Source organism: Mastigoproctus giganteus, chromosome 8 (genome assembly GCF_048544385.1).
Source record: "Mastigoproctus giganteus isolate SK-2022 chromosome 8, ASM4854438v1, whole genome shotgun sequence".
In the NCBI taxonomy this organism is placed as follows: domain Eukaryota; kingdom Metazoa; phylum Arthropoda; class Arachnida; order Uropygi; family Thelyphonidae; genus Mastigoproctus; species Mastigoproctus giganteus.
In genome coordinates, this window is record NC_143582.1 from 80395655 (window position 1) to 80418391 (window position 22737).

Consider the following 22737-nt stretch of genomic DNA (forward strand, 5'->3'; position numbering starts at 1 on the left):
CTTTTGCATATTACTTTAAATTTTTCTTACACACTTAACTGTTTTTTAATATCCTTTTCACTTTATTTTACTGATTCTTTTAATTATCATTAATGATTCTCAGTAAAGGATATTATTATTATTAAATAACCAACATGTAGGTCAGTGCAAATGCACCATTTTAACACTGGATTTGCACTGAGAGTTGCCATGGTATTGTACTACTTCAAACAAATAACACTTCACCAGTGGAGAAGACTATTGTTGTTTATTCTCAGCGGATACCACCACCCAGATGGCACCATTTCAGAGCTTGTTGGCTTCTCTTCAGTGGGTAGTCAGGTACCCTGGTGTTGCAATAGTGACAACCCAGTTATGAAGTATAACTTCACAATATGAGAGATGCCTGATGGTGCATAGAGATATAGACCATAAAGTATTCAAGGTTAGCATGGGGCCTTTGCCCTTGAATACTTTATGGTCTATTATTAAATAATTAACAAAGAAATATATTTTGACAAGGAAACCTCACTATAAGCTGAGTTTCATTTTTTTAAAATTTTTATAACAAAATTTTATAAATGAAAGACAATAGTTATATGTAAAAAAATACAATTTACAAAAATTTTAATACAACAAAAATATACAAATAGTACATATTTTCTGAAACTTTTCACTATTTACAATCATTACGAGGAAGAGGAGGTGGTGGTTCACTGGGGATACTAGTAATTGTTGTATCTGACTTATCATTTACGGAGAGAGCAAAGGATGATGCTTCATTTGTGTTGCTCCTCCTTCTTCTGAAGTCTAAATAGAGGCTATCCTTATATGAACTGATTTCTGAGAGTAATGGAGAAGAGCTGCTTCGATTGTGCTGTAATGATGATATATTGTAATAGTCATGAATTTCAGATTCCTTAATCAAAAAGGGTTGCAAATTCTTTTTGTTGAATGGAGAAGTGGAAGACAGTTGTTTCCATTCACTGTAGGCTGGAATTTTAGATCCTGATTTTAAAATCAAAGAACTGTCTGAAATTTTCCTCCTGGCCTGTACTTTTGAATCTGCAGCTGTTTGTGATGGCAATAAAAATGTCTCAAATGAAGAGGATACTGGTGCTAGAAAAATTAATGAATAAACAAAACATGTAAATAATAAAGCTAAAAAAAACTGCAGAACATATATAATATGAAGCAATCTATTGGGTTTGTGAAACAATTTAAAATAATGATGTATTAAAATAAAGATGAATTTTGCAATGGAAATATAGTTGGCTCTGGTTTGGGGGTGGAGGGGATCAGTTAGCTATCCTGGGCCAGAGGTGGTCCAGAATTGGCATGTCCCCACCACTATGATGAAATAAGAGCAGAGCAGAGCCGGTGAGACTACATGTCCCAGGTGGCACAGTACATCTTCACCTTCAAAAAGTTATGATCAACGAACTGTACAGTAATTACCTTTTTTGATTTGAAAGGATTTATTCATACTAATATTTTCATACTAATTTCTTCATACTAATTAATTTATTAATTAGTATGAATAAATATTAATTTATTCATACTAATATTCATGCTAATAAATTATTAATGTACTAATATTAATAATTTATTCATAGCAAAAAAAAAAATCCCGAGTTGCCCTGAGAGTGAGAGAGAGAGAGCGAGAGAGAGAGTCAAAAGTAGAAAGGAATCATAAAGAAAGAGAAGAATGATGATATCCAGCTCAGGACCCTGGGTGTGCCAAGCCCATACTCACTAGATGTGAGCCTCCGGGGTTAAATTTAATAGATTTGAACATGCAAACTTTGTACTAGCATTTGGCCACTCAATAACAATTACGCCTTAATTTCCTTGAAAGGTATTGATGAATACAATAGCACTGTATTCTTCAATATTTAAATATTTTTAAATTTTATCCCCACTTTTTATATTTAAATATAAAAAGTGGGGATAAAATTTCATCCCATGCTGGTATGGGGTGGAAATGAAAACATATGTATTAGAAGTGGATATTTGGTGCAAGGAAGCCCTAGGCTTTTCCTGCACCAGAAAAAAAAAAAATAATAAATAAAAAGAATAATAAAGAAATAATAAAAAAAAAAAACACAGAAATAATAAAATAAAATAAAATAAACTACCTGTTTGACTCCATCCTCACAAAAGTAACTATCCAGCTAATCTTTTAATTTCCCCAAGCTGTCAGCCTCAACTATCCATAGAAACAACATATTCCAGTAATCAACAACTTGCTGAAAAACTTGCTAAAAGAAAACATTCGGCAATTCATTCTAAACCTCTCCCCCATAATTTTAATTTATGGCTTCTAATTCTGGAATAATTTTTCACAGTGAAAATTTCACTTTCATGCACGTTATTTTCTCCTCTCAGAGCCTTATAAACTTCAGTTAGGGCTTCTCTAAGGAGCCTAGTTACAAAGCTGTGTAGCCAACATATCTGAAGCCTTTTCTCATACAGATGCCTTTTGCCAATCTCACCAAATGTGTTGCCTGTCCTTTAGCTCACCCTTTCAAGAAATTCAATGTATTTTTTTTTTAGGTGTCTCCATACTTGAGCACAGTATTCAAAGTGAGGTTATTGTTATTTGGTTTTTTTAGGAGCATTAGCAACTAAGACCATATTGCTCTGGGAATATGCGGTGGTCATTCCCTGACCTTTCCACATCCTCCATATTTGGTGATCACAGGCTCAAACCCCGGTCTAATCAAGAAGCGTGTGCTACGCATTGCTGCTCCTGTCCACCTGGCTACGGAGGCGCCTTCAAAGTGAGGTCTAACAATTGCCTGATACAATGGGTTTATGACCTTCCTATCTCTACAAGCAAATGTTTGATAAATCATTGATAGGACACAATGGGCCTTCCTTCTGCTTCTCTACTCTAGAATGTTTGACCATATTGTAACTTGCAAATCCCTTTCTTCCTCTAGTTTGCAAAAAGTCTGTTTTTAATTCAACCCCACTAAATGTATAAGTTATTTTGGGTTGCTATTCCCCAAGTGTAGGAACTTGCAGTTTGCTGCATTAAAACTCGAGTTTACACTTTTTCTTTGACCATCCTTGAACAGCTATTTAAGTCATTCTGAAGTCGGTGGATTTTTGGCTGCTGTAAAGGGATAAGTATTTTTGATAGTTTTACCATATTATTTGTTAATTGACATACTACATTGTGTTTTACAAAGATATTAAGGTTAAATATCATTCGTTAGCTTCTTATTTTGAATTTAACTAGTCATTTTTGGAAGTTACGATTCCTGGTGTTGGCGCCAATATTGTTGAACTAGCCACCATATTGTAATTGATAAGAAATAGCGCAACATATATATCTCGAACTGATAGTGTAAAGTATAACGTAATATGGAGCACTGTATTAGGAATCAGTTAGCTTAGTATAGTATTATCAATTAATCAAAAATATTTATTAATCTTATTAAATTTCATTGTTAATTAAACTGTATTTAAACAGAAATCATGCAAAGCAAAGATCACAGACTAACGAGAGTGCTGTGATTCGGAGTAGAAACGAAGGGGGCAATTCTCCAACGCATCACGGTCTCAAAAAATGTGCAAAATGTGAAATGTTTGCTGAACTTTCTAAAACAGGACATGATCCAGCCAAGGAGGATGTCTTTGTGTGTGCTAGATGCCTAGAGTGTCAAGAAATCAGGTGCCAATTCAGCGTTCTGATGGGCATCTATGAGAGCTTGAGGTGTAGGGTAAATGCCCTCGAAGAAATTAATATGAGGGGCCCCTAAAGCTCTCAGCTGCTCAGGTCAACGGCAGAGCTCACTCCTGAGCATCGGGCAACACAGAGGCAATCTCCAAGGCAGAATGCGCTGGTCCCACAGGAACTAGTTATTGTTGGTGACTATTGTCAGGGAGATGGGGAATATACTATGCAAGGATAGGTAGAACAGGACCAGGGTATGTCTGCCAGGGGCAAAAGTTGATGATGTTGTAGAGCAGATATAATTGTTTAAGGGCACAAAAGGTGATATTGTTGTACACATTGGAACTAATGACATTAAGAGTTAAGCGATCTGCAGATTTACTCAACAACTACAGGTCGATGTTGAAAAAAAGTAGCATGTTAGGGTTGAATGTGAAAGCATCTGCAATTCTGCCCAGACACAATAGGAGGGAGTATATGATGAGAGCCTTGTCAATCAATTTGGCCCTAGAGAGATTGTGCAAGGCTCAAGTGGTAGAATTTTTTTCAGCCTGATCTGTGCTTGTTGACAGGAGAGACTGCATCTATAGGGATGGGGTACACTTAAATAGAAAGGGAGCAAGAATATTTGCTGATGATATTGAGGCAATGTTAGGTGGGTCGGAAAACTGCTAGCTTGGGGGGGGGGATAAACAGTCTAAGAGGTTAACAGTGGCTGCAGGCAGAGGCAAAGGAGATTCTTGCATTGCTTCTATTAGAATGAGCAGCAGCATGTAAAGCAAGACAATGGAGATTTCCAGGACTGTTGGGAGTCATAGTGGAACAAATAAATACATAGGCTACATTAGTGTAACTAAGAATAGAAACAGTGTTTGGGGCTGGGCCCATTGTTGTTTTGTATATTCATCAATGATTTTGATGACAGTATATCAGGATTAATATCCAGATTTGCAGATCATACAAAGATTAGCAGGTTTGTTAACATAAAGAGAGTATGCTACTCCAACTGAATCTAGATGTTGGGCAAATGGGCTGAGAAGTGGCAATTGAAATTTAACATTGACAAATACAAAGTACTGCATATGGGTAGCAATAACCCAATAGAAACGTACCAACTGTGTGGTACTACAATCAGGGAAGTGGAAAGTTAAAAAGACCTGGGGGTAATCGTGCAGTCAAATATGAAGTTCGCTGAGCAGTGCAGATGGGCTGCCACGGCAGGTCATGGAGTCTTGTCAATGATATATAGAAATATTTCTAGCAGGGACAGGGAGGTGATTATCCTGTTGTACAAGGCAATGGTCAGGCCACACCTATAGTACTGTGTACAGGTGTGGAGACCTCATTTTAGGAAGGATGTAGAGTTAATTCGGCCCTGGAAAGATTGTGCAAGGCTCAAGGGGTAGAATTTTTTTCAGCCTGGACTGTACTTGTTAACAGGAGAGATTGCTTCTACAGGGATGGGATACACTTAAATAGAAAGGGTGCAAGAATATTTGCTGATGCTATCGAGGCAGTGTTAGGTGGGTCGGAAAACTGCTAGCTTGGGGGGAGACAAAGACCAATAGATTGACAGTAGCCACTGGCAGAGGTGAAAGAGATTCTTGCACTGCTTCTATTAGAATGAGCAGAAGCCTGAAAAACAAGATGCATGATATTTCAGAGACTGCTGGGAGCCATTGCGGTACAAGTAAACACATGGGTTGTGTTAGGGTAGCTAAGAATAGAAACAGGTGCAGGTATACTTGCGTGTACACCAATGCTAGGAGTTTAGTAAATAAATTTGATGAATTTGAGGTATTGCTCAAAACATCAAAGGCAGATATTGTTGGGATATCAGAGACGTGGTGTCACACAGATATAAAGGATGCAGAACTGCAATTTGGGGAGTACAACGTCTACAGAAAGGATAGACAGGATAGGAAGGGGGGAAGGGTTATGCTATTAGTTAAGAAACACATAAAAACCAAGGAAGTGAAGCCAGTCAACATCGCTGGACAGTGCAGTGTTGAGTCAGTTTGGTGTGACATAAGCACTGGGAGATCAAAATTGAGAGTAGGAGTGTGCTATAGGCCTAATGACTCTGATGAGTATAATAAGAAACTGTACAGGGAAATAGAGTGGGCCAGTAAATCAGAGAGTCTTATAATGGGGGATTTTAATTTCCCAGATATTGACTGGAATTTGTGGGTTGGTCACTCACACACTAGCAAGGCTTTTGTGGATTTATTGGATGATTGTTTTCTACATCAGCATGTTCGGGAGGCAACTAGAGGGAGTAATACTCTTGATTTGATTATCAGCAGTGATTCTTCATGCATTAAGAATCTGCAGATAAATGAACCACTAGGTGGCAGTGATCACAGTGTGCTGAAGTGGGATTTACTCAAAGAGGTAACTACAATTAGGGGTAAAGGGAAGGGTTATTGCTTCTGTAAAGGCGACTACAATGGACTGAGACAGTATTTAAATTCTATACAGTGGGACCAACTGATGATGTTACCAACAGCAAATTCAAAATGGGAAGCATTCAAAGAACTTATCTTGGAAGCTACTAGGCTTTACATACCAACTAAGAAATATTGTTCAAGGTTTAGGCCAAAATGGATGTGAGATGAACTAATGAGGCATATGGCAGAGAAGAAAAATGCATGGGATACTTACAAATTAACATATGACACAGAAGCCTATGATAGATACAAGTTGATATGCAACCAAGTTACAAAGGAGGTTAGGCAGGCGAAGGCAGATTACGAGAAATCCTTGGCAAGGGATGCAAAGAAAAACAGCAAAGAGTTCTTTACTTATGTAAACTCTAGAAGGAAGGGGATGAATCAGATTGGTCCACTTGATATTGATGGGTCAACTGTTGATGATCCTGCTCAGGTAGCTAACAAGCTAAATGAATATTTTGCATCGACATTCACACATGAGGAGTTATTCAGCGAGGGGAATGCCAGAGGTGTATTCAACTCTAGCAGTAAGCTACAGAATCTTGAAATAACTGAGAGTAAGGTGGAGGAGAGGTTGTTGAAGATAAACACAAGAAAGGCACCTGGGGTGGATGGGATCTATCCAGTTATATTAAAGGAGGCAGCAAAGGAAGTAAGCAAACCCTTAGCCATAATTATGAGAGCTTCCTTGGACTCAGGGGAGGTACCCATAGACTGGAAATGTGCAAATGTGACCCCAATTCACAAAGGAGGATCAAAGGCTGACACAAGTAATTATAGACCTGTGAGCTTAACTTCTGTTCCAGGAAAATTAATGGAGGCACTGGTTAAAGAAGCACTGCAGGATCATTTAGACAAGACTTCAGTTATAGCTCGGACACAGCATGGTTTTGTTAAGGGGAAGTCTTGCCTGACCAATTTGACTGGATACTATGATGCAGTCACAAAAGAACTGGATGCAGGGAATAGCTTTGATATTATATACTTGGATCTTAGAAAGGCTTTTGATACTGTTGCACATGGAAGACTGCTACACAAATTGGAGCAGTGTGACATTGGAGGCAAATTGCTGCTATGGATAAAGGGGTGGTTGAGGGGAAGAAGACAGAGAGTGGTAATCAATGGACACTGCTCATCGTGGACTAATGTTATTAGTGGAGTCCCTCAGGGCTCAGTGTTGGGTCCATTATTGTTTTCTGTATTTATAAATGATATTGATGATGGTATATCAAGCTTAATGTCCAAGTTTGCAGACAATACAAAGGTTGGCAGGGTTGTCAAGGACACTACTGACACTATGCTACTGCAACAGGATCTGGAAAGGTTGAACAGATGGGCTGAGAGGTGGCAAATGAGTTTAACATTGACAAATGTAAAGTACTACACATGGGAAGCAGTAACCCCAGAGCAACGTATCAACTCTGTGGTACTACACTGACAGTGGTAGAGAATGAAAGGGACTTGGGGGTGGTTGTGCAGGCAGATATGAAGTTCTCTGAGCAGTGCAGACGGGCTGCAAGAGTAGCTCATGGAGTATTGTCAATGATATACAGGAATTTTTCCAGCAGGGATAAGGAAGTGATTATTCCCTTGTATAAGGCAATGGTCAGGCCACACCTAGAGTACTGTATACAGGTCTGGAGGCCTCATTTCAAGAAGGATGTAGAGCTGCTGGAACGAGTACAGAGAAGGGCAACAAGATTAGTGAATGGAACAAAGGGGTGCTCTTACGAAGAAAGGCTTAAGTTTTGCAAATTACAGTGTCTGGAGACTAGGCACCAGCGAGGTGATCTGATAGAGGTGTATAAAGCCTTGAATGGTTTGAGCATGCTCAATGCTGATGGGATTCTTCCTCTAGCTCAGAAAAATCACCTGAGAGGGCATAAATTCAAATTGAGGAAAGACAGATGTAGGATAGACGTGCGGAAAATTGCCTTTAGCCAGCGGGTGGTTGGTTGGTGGAACAGACTTCCATCCCTTGTAGTGGAGGTTGATAGCCTAAATAAGTTTAAGGCTTAGCTGGACAGGTATTTTGAACGAACAGAGGGGTGAAGTGGAAGTGGGTTTTTTTTTTTTTTTTTTTTGGCTGATGCTGCATAAGCTTGCTTTCTTGCATCAAATGCCTCTACTAATGCTAATGCTAATGTTGCTAGAACAAGTACAAAGAAAAGCAACAAGATTGGTGATGGAAACAAAGGGGGTGCTCTTACCAAGAAAGGCTTCTGCATTCAGCTTCTGCAAATTGTAGCGCTTGGAGAACAGGCACCTATGAGGTGATCTGATTGAGGTGTATAAGGCTTTGAATTTGGTTGGAAGAATCCCATCAGCATTCAGCAAGCTGAATGCTGATGGGATTCTTCCTCTTGCTCAGATTAAGAATCTGAGGGGCATAGATTCAAATTGAGGAAAGACAGTTGTAGAATAGATGTGCGGAAATTTGCCTTTATCCAGCGGGTAGTTGATTGGTGGAACAGACTTCCACCTTTTGTTATGGAAGTTGATAGCCTAAATAAATTTAAGGCTGAGCTGGACAGGCTTTGGAATGAATGGAAGGTCGAAATGGGAAGTTTTTTCTTCTTTCTTTTTTTTGGCCACTGCTGCACAAGCTTGCTTTCTTGCATCGTACACCTCTACTGAAGCTAATGCTAAAGTCCTGCTTGGTGCTGATGATTAACTACTCTACTAATTTTTAAAACATCATCTGTAAATTTGATATCATGTCCTGTATCCATTCATTGTGTCATTTAAGAAAATTAAAAACAACATAAACCCAGTACTAAACCTTGAGAATTGGTACTGGGACTGCTCAATCTGATGAGTAAATCCTCTGCTCCTACCCTGCAGCCACTCTGTGATCCATCAAAGCATTTTTCCTGTGAATTCAACATGTTTCACATTATACAGCAACCTCTTATAGGATGATTAAGTAATATGCTTTGCTAAAATCCAGATAAACAACGTTGAAATAAATTTCTACATCCAGCTCATGAGTGACTGTCAAAGTAGCTTACCAGTTTGGTTAAAATGTGATTTTCCCTTTACAAAACCATGCTGTTTCCTTCAGAATTCCATTTCTATCTAAGTGATCCTGTACAGCACTTTTGGTTACCACTCCCATGATTTTCCTTACACTGTAGTTAGACTTATCAGTTAGTAGTTACCTACTTCACTCTTAGAACTTACTTTATAATATTACCCCAGGGGCTCACATCTGGTGAGTATGGGCTTAGAACACCCAGGGTCCTGAGCTAGATATCATCATTCTTCTCTTGCTTGGTGATTCTCTCTCTCTCTCTCTCTCTCTCTCTCTCTCTCTCTCAGGGTAACTCAGATTTTTTTTAGCTGGTGCAGCATAAGCCTCAGGCTTCCTTGCACCATATGGCTAATAATAATAATAAAGGAAGTTATATATTATATTGGTGATACATTGGCACTTCTCCAATTCAAGGGAATTTCTCCTAAGTTCAGTGATGCCCTCATAATTAACCTTAATGTTTAAATGCACTCTCTTTCCACCTCCCTTAAAATTACTGGATATATGCAATCAACTACAGCCTTATTTGCCTTTAGGTGTGAATGTTATTCTAATAAATAATCTGAAATTTATATACTGAAGAGCTAGTTGCATTAGAAAGCTTGAAAGATACAACAGGTGAAAATATATTTTTGAGTGTGTCAGAAGCAATTGATGGCCTCAAATTGAATTGGAATTTGCTATCAGCAGTTAAGACGATGGCACTAAAAATATGACCAGTACTAAAATTGAGTTCATGGGTCAGCTTCATAATCTTGAGAGTAAAAATATTAAAAAACCAATGCAATTTCATCGTATAATTCACCAGCAGTCTTTGTGCGGAAAATCTTTGGGCGTAGATTCAGTCATGTCAACCGTAATATCAACAGTAAGTTTTATTCGCAAAATTGGTCTGAATCATTGGCAATTCAAAACTTTTCTTCAAAATATTGAGGCTGAATATGGTGATTTGTTGTACCACACTGAATTACGATGGCTGAGTTGCGGAAACATGTTGAAACAATATTTTGAACTTGGGATTGAAATAGATCTATTTATGAATAAAAAATTGAAACCTGTTTCGGAACTATCAGATCTCAAATGGTTGTGGAACCTTGTCTTTTTAACAGATGCTAAAAATATGCCTAGTTGTAATTTTTCCACTGAAAATTTTGTTCAAAATGTTAGTTTGTTGCAGGAAAATTTTGTAGTTACATTTTCCAATTCTCTGCATAACATTAAAGTTATGCAGAGAATAATTTTCAGTAATTAGGAATTTTATCCGTCCAGCCAAATATTCCAAAAATTCGTATGTGGCCCGCTTCTCTAAAAGTTTGGGGAACCCTGCATTAACAGTATGAAGCATCTCTGAAAATATCTAGCATGCTCAACCAGCAGAGAGTCAAAGCTGATTCAACGACACAAGAAAGTTGCGATAGAAAAACTCAAAAAAAAAAAAAAAAAAAAAAAAAAAAAAGCTACTCTTTATAGAGAGGTGAGCAGTCCAACTACTTGAAATTAAGGCATATACTACTAGTTGCTCTTAGTCTTATTCATACTACAACTATCTCATGATGTGCAATGCAAACAGCTGGGTAAAACAGTTAAGAGCATTAATGACTATTTACTATATGAAGATTTTATTAACTAATTCTTTTAATAATTTAAATGTTACATGAAGACTTTGTTAGAGACTTCAATTTGGGATCATCCTGTACAAAAAATACTGCTGCATTTAGCAGAGTAAATTAATATTTTTAAGAGTTCCTGGAAATAATCTAATGACTGGAACTTTTCTTCACCTTCACAAATAACTTAGATTTTCTGATCTGAGAGAGCTATGATAGGATTGGTCCCAAACAGTACTATTTTCCAACTCTAGCAACAAGCTTTAAAATATAAAAAACTTAAAAATGTACAGATAAATAGATTAGGCCTACACATTAAAAAAAAAAAAAAAAAAAAATCAATGATCATTATAAAGTAGAACAAAAGCAAATCCCCTGAACAAAAACACAGTTTTATGAACTTACTTAACTTTTGATAACGTTTTGCTTTCTCATCCTCAGCTTCTTTGTTTTTGACTTTTGTTGTGAAAGGAGAAACTTTATTGCTGAACCAATCACTACAAAGTAATGATATGTAGTCTGATGAATTTCCAATTTCTTTCTGAACAGCATCTCTTGAAGAAACCTCAAAATTCTGTTCTTTTTTATCTGATGCACTCATTTCTTTTTTATTATCAGACACACTATCTGAAAAAAATCTTGGAGGTGGTGCAGGAGGTCTATCAGACAATGAAATGTATCTTGCTATTGCTGGTGGTGTGGGGTCTTGTAACAGTGCATTCTGTTCTTCACTTAAAGGAACCTAATGGATATGGGGGAATTAAAAATGAATGTTATTTACATACACCACATAGGGATTATCTATTAAACACAAGCTTTCCATACAAAGTGATTATACAAAAAAAAAAAAAAAAAAAGTGAACGATGTAAAAAGGACTTATCACTAATATCAAAACCCAAATCCGTTGCTTATCTAAAAACGCCAAATATCTTAACCCATTCATTAAATACTCTCCATAATTTATTCATTTACAATGCTTCCAAGTATAGTTATCGGATCTGTTCAAGATAACTGAAATCATATTTAAGTATTAAGGTCTTATTCTTCTATGAAGCTCTCCTTCTTTAACCATTCAAAGCTTCTTTTTTTCTGGCATTATAATGATGTTAAATGCAATAATCTATATGATTTCTATTCTTTCTTTCCTGGATTTAATTACTATTTTAAATCTCATAACCAAATGTTTATACTGTTGGTATTCACATAGTAAATTAATCAAAATCCCAACATATAGCCAAGTCTAATAACAAACACTTAGATGTTTATTATTAGACTTGGCTATAAGTTACAAAAATTTATATGGATAGGCAAGTTTTATTCTAGTCAAACATACCTGTATCTTTATAATACAGCAATACAAGCAAGTTTAGTCAAAATAACAAATGAAATGGATTTTAATATTAGGATATTAAAAAAAGAAAATATCAAAGATAGTGGTAACACACAGTAACCTATCTAAAAGTCTAAATGAGGGTTGTAAAAAATAATCAATTTACAAGAAACTAATCATGGGGTTTTGTCAATGATATATAGGAATTTTGCTAGCAGGGAAAAGGAGGTGATTGTTCCTCTGTATAAGGCAATGGTCAAGCCACACCTTGCGTACTGCATACAGGTCTGGAGGCCCCATTTTAGGAAGGATGTAGATTTGCTTGAGCGTGTACAGAGAAGGGCAACAAGATTGGTGAGGGGAATGACGGGTTGAGCATGCTGAATTTTGATGGGCTTCTTCCACTTGTTCAGATTACGAACCTAAGGGGGCATAAATTCAAATTAAGGAAAGACAGATGTAGAATAGATGTGCGGAAATTTGCCTTTAGACAGCAGGTGGTTAATTGCTGGAACAAACTTCCATCTGTCGTTGTGGAAATTGATAGGTTAAATGAATTTAAGGAGGAACTGAACAAACATTTAGAGGGAATGGTTGTGTGAATTTTTTTTTTTTTTTGGCTGATGCTGCATAAGCTCATACACTTGCTTTCTTGCATCACATGCCACTGTTGCAACTAATCAAAAATTATTTACAATGTAAATTAAGTAATTAAAGCACAAAGAATTAAAAAATAATAAACAGCTTCCAAATTAAAGCAGCCATGATTACAACATACAAAGAATTACAGCAATGTTATGATGATTCATGTTAAATAAATTTCAATCATTAATTAAAAATTTGTAATAAGGAAAAATAGAATAAGTTAGAAATATTAAATTTATTTTTCTATTAATGAATCCTTTTAGTATGTGGTTAACCTTGAAACCATCCCTCCACTGTGTGTATGGCATTCTTAAACAACAAGAACACTGTTTTGAATTTTCTAGGTTGAAACGTGCCCACAGATTAAATAATGGATTTTTTTTTTTCAGTGTCCATTAAAAAGTTTAATTTCTGAGAAATTTAAGTTTTTATAATTTCACAGCAGAAATTTTTAATTCATATGTATTTTTTCACTAGAAATGTATAATGTGCTCATGATTTGAACTCCACATATGCCAGTGATGATATCTCGCTAGATAAGTCATATTAAAGAAAATTTCTGTTAGTAAACTAAAATTTTATAACAGAAATATATCTAACTAGACTGTCCTCTATAGCAACTTACTCAGCATAATACATCAGTATCTGCCATTCATATGGAGAGGTCTGGGTTTGAATCTTTTAAATGTTATAGTGGATAATACTTACATCCCAGGCCATTTATATGAGATTTCTATACAGAGGAACATTTAATATTCAGAAAGCAATATATGTTTATGGACTCAGCACCAACTGTTATCTTTTTTTTGTATTAAGGTACTGAGACATTTTCTTGCTCCACTTCTCCACATCTTGGGAAACAAAAAAAAATTATACAAAAAAATAATTAAAAAAACCAAAACTGGAACAATGTAAAATAGTGATTTTACATTGTTCTAGTTTATTCACATATCATTTACCCATTAAAAATGCTATATGAATGCACACGTCTGATATTTCTAGAAAAATTAGTATATCTTTTTAACCTTCACTCACACCCTCAATTCTAACATGTACACTTGGTGGCATGTATTTAATCCCCTTGTTTTGTTTTAATCATAAAAAATAAATTTTTTGCTTTTTTTACTGAATTGAAAACAGTGATCTCTTAACTATGATTTGGTAAACCTATTTAAAAAATACTGAATGAAAATGAGAGAAACCAATAATAGCAGTACAGTTCTCATCATATTTTTTCAGAATTTTTAAGGAATTAATACCACTGACCCCCTACACCCTCAGATTGAAACTCAGACACTTGACATCTCACAGATGCTACATGGGAAGTTGCCTAAAAGAAAGGGGATATGTTTTGCTCACTTGGTGTCTGTTAAATGCCAGATAATAATTTAATATTTCATAATTCATAGCATATTGAAATGAAAACAGAAAATACAGTATAACCAGTTAGAGAATATCGGTGGGGAAAGGTACATAGGAGGATCTGGTTTTATTTTTAGGTTTATAAAAAAAAAAAAACAGGGGGGAAAAAGTGGCAATGCTCAGATACTGTGCAAGCAGATGAAAGTTAATATAAACCAAATTAAATATACACAAATTAATCCTTTTACAAGTGAATTTACTAAATGTGTGTGTGGATTTCGGGAGCCAGTTTTTTGCTGGGGACTGGTTCCATGGAGTGAGTTTATTTGTAGAATTTTGAATTTTGCATTTTGTAAGTCAAACTTTTGTAAGTTTTTGTAAGTCAAAGGGTTGCTCTTATGAAGAAAGGCTTAAGTTTTGCAAATTACAGAGTCTGGAGACTGGGCACCGGCGAGGTGATCTGATAGAGATGTATAAGGCCTTGAATGGTTTGAGCATGCTCAATGCCGATGGGATTGTTCCCCTTGCTCAGAATAATGAGAGGGCATAAATTCAAATTGAGAGGGCATAAATTCAAATTTTTTTTGGCTGGTGCAGCATAAGCCTCGGGTTTATTTGCACCTGAGAGGGCATAAATTCAAATTGAGGAAAGACAGATGTAGGATAGATGTGCGGAAATTTGTCTTTAGCCAGCGGGTAGTTGGTTGGTGGAACAGACTTCCATCACTTGTTGTTAAAGTTGATAGCCTAAAAATATTTAAGGCTCAGCTGGACAGGTATTTCGAATGTATGGAGGGGTGAAATGGGAGTGGTATTTTTTTTTTTTTTTTTTTGGCTGATGCTGATTAAGCTTGCTTTCTTGCATCAATGCCTCTACTAATGCTAATGCTAATGTATAAGATTTAACCTGACACTCTCAACGTGGCATCTAACAAATTGCCACTTTTTAAATTTTTTAAATTTGTAAATGAAACCTTTGCCAATCAATATTCTCTAGCTCACTGTACAGTATTTACTGTTTTCATTTTGATGTACTGTGAATTATGGGAAATAAATTTTTTGTTTGGCATTAACAGATGTCAAGTGAACAAAAGCATCTATCTTTCTTATAGGCAATTCCCATTCCCACATTAGCATTAGTAGAGGCATTTGATGCAAGAAAGCAAGCTTATGCAGCATCAGCCAAAAAAAAAAATAAAGTAAAATAAATAAATAAAAAATAACCACTTCCACTTCACCCCTCTGTTCATTCGAAATACCTGTCCAGCTGAGCCTTAAACTTATTTAGGCTATCAACTTCCACAAGGGATGGAAGTCTGTTCCACCAACCAACTACCTGCTGGCTAAAGGCAAATTTCCGCACATCTATCCTACATCTGTCTTTCCTCAATATGAATTTATGGCCTCTCAGGTGATCATTCTGAGCAAGAAGAAGAATCCCATCGGAACTGAGCATGCTCAAACCATTCAAGGCTTTATACACCTCTATCAGATCACCTCGCCGGTGCGTAGTCTCCAGACACTGTAATTTTCAAAATTTAAACCTTTCTTCGTAAGAGCAACCCTTTGTTCCATTCACTAATCTTGTTGCCCTTCTCTGTACTTGTTCCAGCAGCTCTACATCCTTCTTGAAATGAGGCCTCCAGATCTGTATACAGTACTCAAGGTGTGGCCTGACCATTGCCTTATACAAGGGAATAATCACGTTCTTATCCCTGCTAGAAAAATTCCTGTATATCATTGACAAGACACCATGAGCTACTCTTGCAGCCCGTCTGCACTGCTCAGAGAACTTCATATCTGCCTGCACAATTACCTGCAAGTCCTTTTCATTCTCTACCACTGTCAGTTTAGTACCACAGAGTTGATACGTTGCTCTGGGGTTACTGCTTCCCATATGTAGTACTTTACATATGTCAATATTAAATTTAATTCGCCGCCTCTCAGCCCATCTGCTCAACCTTTCCAGATCCTGTTGCAGCAGCATAGCGTTAGTAGTGTCATTGACAATACGCCATGAGCTACTCTTGCAGCCCGTCTGCACTGCTCAGAGAACTTCATATCTTCACATGGCATTTGTGAGGTTCTAGTTAGGGTCGGTAATCTCACCATTGAGCTTGGTTTTGCCAGCTAAATGCAAATAGCTTTAAAAATTACAGATTTCCTATTCTGTCTGCCAGATGCTATAAGATTGTCTCTGTTTCAATTTGGTTGGGGGGGGGATGTAAATGAGCATTCATGAAATTTCTTAAAAGTATGATAAAAACATTATTATTATTACTATTGGTTTTTCTTGTTTATTTTTGTTCAATATATTTTTTTTTGAGTTTAGCAAATCATAATTAATAGAAAAACCATTTCCAATTAAGTAAAAAAAAGATAAAAATTAATTTTTTATAATCAAAACAAAGGATGGCGTCTCGCAGTTACTGTGTTTTCTTTTGATTATAAAAAATCTTATAAAAAACTATTTTTTCAAGCTACAAATTCTTATTATAAATACAGTAAATTAATATTAATCTCTGTTCTTATTGTATTGACCAGTAGAACATTTAAGTCATGTCAGAAAATAAAACAATTACCTTAATTTTATTTCCTTCATCTGAATCTGAATAATTACTACTGTCACATATACCGTGCATACTGGTCGTACTAGAACAATCAGATATGGACACAGAACCTAAAATATAAAAAGCCTGCATGTAGAACATTTAAAATACTGGAAAATAATGACCGCTATGAATATAAATAGTATAAAACTTAATAATTTGCACTGCTGCTCTTCATGATGATTACACCGTAAAGAAACTTGTACTTAATATAATTTACCTCTGTAATGGTATGGATTTTTTTACTTCTCTTATTCCTGCAATTGGCACTTTTAAGTTAAAAATTAAGTAATTTCTTGATATAAAAGTAGGCTGTCACTAAATTCAAATGAAATTATTGTATTTGCAACCACCCTTTTTTTTCTACCAAATGGAGATGATCAGTGGTCAGCAGGTTGATTTTGGTGATTGTAACATTGAACCAACATGACATTTATCCATACTTGAAATTCTAAATAGGAAGAAAGGTGGGGGGGATGTGAGAGCAGGAGGTCTTGAGTTTGGATGAGGAATCCTCTATGCAATTAATTTTCATAATAGAATGGCATACAGTTTACTTGCAAAGTGGTGTGAAAACCAGTAACTACATCTCAAACACCATCCTCTCTATGTTCGTTGTATATTTAGACTGACAAAACTGATATCACGTAAACAAAGAACATCCACATCTTCTGAGGCCACTTAGGAATAAAAATCTCAGAAGGCATAACAGGTTGAAGAGCAGAACAAGGCAATGATAACTAAATTAGCATTGGCATTGCTAGAGGCTAATGCTAATTTAGCCTCTAGTAATGCTAATGCTATACAGCATCAGCAAAAAAAAAAAGAAACCTCCCATTTCATCCATCCATTTGCTCCAAACATTTGTCCACTTCTTTCTTGAATTTATTTAAGCCGTCAACTTCCACAACAACAGGTGAAAGTTTGTCCCAGCAATCAACTACCTACTGGCTAAAGGCAGTTTCCACACATATATTCGACAACTGTGTTTCTCAATTTCAGTTTATGCTCCCCCAAGTTTGTAAACTGAGCAAGGGAAAGAATATCATCAGCATTGAGCCTGCTCAATCCATTCAAGGCCTTATACACCTCAATCAGATCACCTTGCAGGTGCCTAGTCTCCAGATGCTGCAATTTGCAGAATTTAAGCCTTTCTTTATAAGAGCACCCCTTTGTTTGCCTCACCAGTATTGCTGCCCTTCTCTGTACTCATTCTAGTTACTTTTTTTTTTTTTTTTTTTTTTTATGAACACCCCACAAGAAGTATTAGAACCTATAGTACTTAGTACCATGTTTAGGTTGGAGGTTGAAAAGACAAAAGATATTTGTTGACATTAGACTTGAACTTTTGTAGACTGTAATTTTCAGGAAATATGTATGAAGGAAGGTTGTTCCAGAAAACGGCAGTTCAATGAATAAACGAGGAGGAAGATGAAAAGTTGGTTCTGTGAGTTTGAAGTTGGACAGTAAATGGATGTTGGCTGGTGGCAGCACATGTGTGGACTGTTTTGAACGAGAGAGTGGGAATTATAGAAGCCAATTGAGAAGAACAGTGCCTGTGGAAGTATTTGTAGAAAAGGCATGCAGCAGAAATAGTACATCTATGAGACAGAGAGTGGAGAGACTCTGTTAGAGATAAGTCATTAATTGACCTAACTGCCCTCTCCTGAATGGAATCTAGAAGCCTGAAAGAGGTTTTGGGACAGCGCCCCAGATGTGGGAACAATATTCCATGGTAGGGCGGATTTACGATTTCTACAGAGTGAACAGCTGTTTGGAAGAAAAGTAACGCCAAGAGCGGAAGAGAAAAACAAGTTTTTTAGATGCAGAGGAAGCAATATTTGTAATGTGCTTGTGCCAAGAGAGATTAGAAGTCAGGGTAATCCCCAAAAGAGATACATCATTTTGCTTAGAAATCGGAGTGTCACCAAAGATAAGCATGGGAGCAGAAGAATCCTTTTTGCGAGATATATGACAAGACTGAGTTTTAGAATAATTGAAATCAACTAAGTTGTCTTTGTCCCACTGGAGAATTATCTGGAGATCGGCATTTAAGGAATTGGTAGCTGATGTTCGAGAAGTTGAAGCTGATTGAGCAGGGAAAGGTTTCTCAAAATGGAAAGTGGAATGCAATATGCTGTTATCAGCAAAACTATGGATAAGATTTCCGGTCAATGGAAGAAGGTCATTAATATACAAGAGAAAAAGAGTCGGAGAAAGACCTGAACCTTGGGGGACACCAGCATTAGTGGAGAAGTTAGAAGGCAGGGAGCCATCTACTATCACCCTCAGTGAGTGATCAGAGAGAAAACTGGATAACCAATTACAAAAAAACAGTTGGCAAACTATAAGATGGAAACTTGTTTAGAAGAATTTTATGCCAAACACGATCTAAAGCCTTTGAGATGTTAAGAGCAACTGCTTGTGTTTCACCGAACTTTTCCATTGAATTTGTCCATAAGTGGGTAACATAAGCCAGAATATCAACAATGGATCGAGACTGATGGAATCCATACTGGCGATCATTGTTCAGACGGAAGGTTTCTAGGTAGTTTAAGAGTTGGTGGTTAATTGATTTCTCCATTACTTTACAAAGAGTAGAAGTAATTGCAATGGGATGATAACTGGATGAGAGGGATTTGTCAAACTTTTTAGGAACTGGCTGGATATGAGCAAATTTCCAAGCAGAAGGAAAAACACCTTTGGAATAAGAAAGTGAAGAAAGGTGGCAAAGAACAGGAGTAAGTTCAGGAGCACAGGTTTTGAGAACAAGTGGAGAAATATCATTAGGACCTGGAGCTTTCCTAGCTTTCGTCAAAATCTTTTTGACGGAAGATCACAGGAGGCAAGGCACTGAATGGAGTGTGTTGGGAATGGTGGGAGGTGTTTTACCAAGATCATTAATACACGAGTTGGAAGAAAAATGGAATGCTAGCAGGACAGCTTTATCTTTGGCTGAAGTGACAACAGGACCATCTGGTATTGACAGAGGTGGGAGCAGAGATGGGCAAAAGTTGCGGCCAATAGCAAGAGACCAGAATGCTCGGCTATCATTAGGGCAAGAAGCAAGTTTTCTACTCTTAGCCTGTTCAAAATCTAGTTTGGACTGATTAATAAGTTAATAATTAATTAATAATTAGTAGGGGATTTGGGAACGAGAGTAGAACTGATGGGATTCTTCCTCTTGCTCAGAATAATCACCTGAGAGGGCATAAATTCAAATTGAGGAAAGACAGATGTAGGATAGACGTGAGGAAATTTGCCTTTAGCCAGCAGGTGGTTGGTTGGTGGAACAGACTTCCATCCCTTGTCGTGGGAAGTTGATAGCCTAAATAAGTTTAAGGCTCAGCTGGACAGGTATTTCGAACGAACAGAGGGGTGAAGTGGAAGTGTTTTTTTTTTATTTATTTATTTATTATTATTATTATTTATTTTTTTCTTTTTTTTTTTTGGCTGATGCTGCTTAAGCTTGCTTATGCAGCATCAGCCTAAATGCCTCTACTAATGCTAATGCTAATAACTGCTTTACAATTGTTGCGAGCTTTGGTGTTGGCAGAAAATGAAACTGAAGAAATAGAAACAAGCCAATTACAATATGCAAGATTCTTCTCTTGAAAAGCCTTACCATATTTATTGGAAAACCAAGGTTTAGATAAAGGACGAGATTTTAAAGTGGAGTGTGGAATAAAGGATTCCATTCCTACAAGAATAATTTCACTGACACAATCTGAGCAAACGTTGACATCAGAAGTTTTGAAACAGTAATCCGACCAAGGAAAAGAAGAAAATAATTCTCGCAGGTCATCCCATTTTGCATTCTTGTAATGCCAAACAATACGAGGTTGGAAATAGCCATGTAATAAAAACTCCATTGGAGAAGAGAGAATCACCAAGTTGTGATCTGAGGTGCCTAAAGGACCACTCACTTCAACCATGTACTTAGAAGGGTTGTTTGTGAGAAAAAAAATCAAGAGTGTTTTATTATTATTATTATTAGCCATATGGTGCAAATAAACCCGAGGCTTATGCTGCACCAGCCAAAAAAAATTCTCAAGTTACCCTAAGAGAGAGAGAGAGAGAGAGAGAGAGAGAGTCAAAAGGGAATCACCAAGAAAGAGAAGAATGATGATATCCAGCTGAGGACCCTGGTTGTGGCAAGCCCATTCTCACCAGACATAGGATTATCCGGGATTCTTGTAGGTAGATGAAACAATCTGTGCAAGGTCATTAGAAATTACAAAAACCTCAGCATCTCAACCAGCTGAGTCAGTGTGACTAGAAAACGGAAGCCAGCTGGAGTTGTGAACATTAAAATCACCAAGGAAAATTACCTCACTGTTAGGAAAGTTGGACTGGAGAAAGTCAAAGAGCTCCAAGTGATTAGTAGAGTTGGGAGAATGATAGAGGCAACCCTACATCCTTCCTAAAATGAGGCTTTCAGACCTGTATGAAGTACTCAAGGTATGGCCTGACCACTGCCTTATACAAGGGAATAATCACCCCCTTATTCCTGCTAGCAAAATTCCTATATATATCATTGACAAGACCCCATGACCTGCTCTTTCTGTTTGTCTGCACTGTCAGAAAACTTCATATCTGACTGCACAATTACCCCAGGTCTCTTTTATTCTCCAAAATAAGTGAGCATACAATATAACAGGAAGTACTTTTTGAATGATCTAATGGAAATCATAAGAAAATCTTAACACTTATACCATGGCTGTTTTCAAATACTGGCGCCTCTGTAGCCAGGTGGGAAAGAGCAGCAGTGCGTAGCACACGCTTCTTGATTAGACCGGGGTTCGAGCCCGTCACCACCAAATACGGAGGATGTGGAAAGGTCAGGGAATGACCACCGCATATCCCTGAGCAATATGGCCTTAGTTGCTAATGCTCCTAAAAACCAAATAACTAACTAACTAACTAACTTTCAAATACTTCCCATTATGTCATTTTTTTTCTAGTGTCCAATTCATTGACAAATTACATATAAAATATCATGTACAAAACATTAGCAGTCTTCACACAAAGGTTAACACTTACTGAGTTCTGAAACTCAACCTTTAGCAGCATATAACTTCAAATCTTTCACTAACTTTTTTTTTTTTTTGGTGATACGTAGCATACAAATATCAAAAATAAAATATCACATTCATAGCTTAACTAGTTATTAAAAAAACACTTTCATGGCATCAGAAGATATGTGAGGTAATATACTATTCAAATTTAAATGCCCATCTGTAGCTGCACAAAAAAAGACCTCTCACAAACATTTTTTCCCCCTTTTGGTCAATGATACAGTACTCACTCTAACAGATAATTTTCATATCTTTAATAGATGTTTAAAAATTAATTTTGAATCAATAATTATTACAGAAAGTTTAGACATCTCCAGCATTGCATCAGTTATTTGTCCTTGATTTTTTCTTTTCCAAAGTCAACTGTACACCGATCAGACAAAACATTATTACCACCTATCTAATATGATGCTGGTCCTCCACGTGCAGCCAAAACAGCTCGTACCCGGTGAGGCATGGATGCTACAAGATTTCTAAATGTGTCTTGTGGAATCTGGTAATGTAACCAGCAGATCCTTTAACTCCTGTAAGGTCAGTGGTTGAGACGCCGCAGATCGGAGTTGCTGTTCCAACACAAACCAAAGATGCTTGATGGGATCGATGTCCGGAGAATTTGGAGGCCAGGGTAATACCTGGAAGTCTTTCTCATGTTCCGCAAACCAGTCTCAAACAATCTGGGTGGTGTGGCATGGTGCATTATCCTGCTGAAAGACGTCACCGCAAGAGGGGAATACCACTGCCACGAAAGGGTGTACCTGGTCAGCAATGATGTTTAGGTAGAGTGTATTTAGCATCAAGTGGCACCAGGGGTTCCCCTCATCTCCGCGTTGCTTTCATTGTAGGTGTGCCAGTTCACTGGAAAGGCCAGAGATTTAAAAGTGTGTGGATATTGTATACGTATAGTGTTATGTACCATTGTTCTTCTGGCCATTTAGCCGCTGGACCCCTGCTGAG

The 22737-nt window shown here is 37.0% G+C and overlaps 1 protein-coding gene across 1 annotated transcript in view; it reads right to left on the reverse strand.

Moving 5' to 3' along the window:
• Window positions 1-655: 655 nt before the first annotated feature.
• Window positions 656-22737, reverse strand: part of LOC150081673 (uncharacterized) — a 180856-nt gene continuing 158774 nt past the window's right edge. Inside the window, exons 12-14 of the mRNA XM_090380279.1 lie at window positions 16679-16776; window positions 11164-11500; window positions 656-1098 (exon numbers count right to left, since the gene is read on the reverse strand). Coding sequence (XP_090236405.1) covers window positions 656-1098; window positions 11164-11500; window positions 16679-16776 — 878 coding nt within the window. The remainder of the gene's footprint in view (window positions 1099-11163; window positions 11501-16678; window positions 16777-22737) is intronic.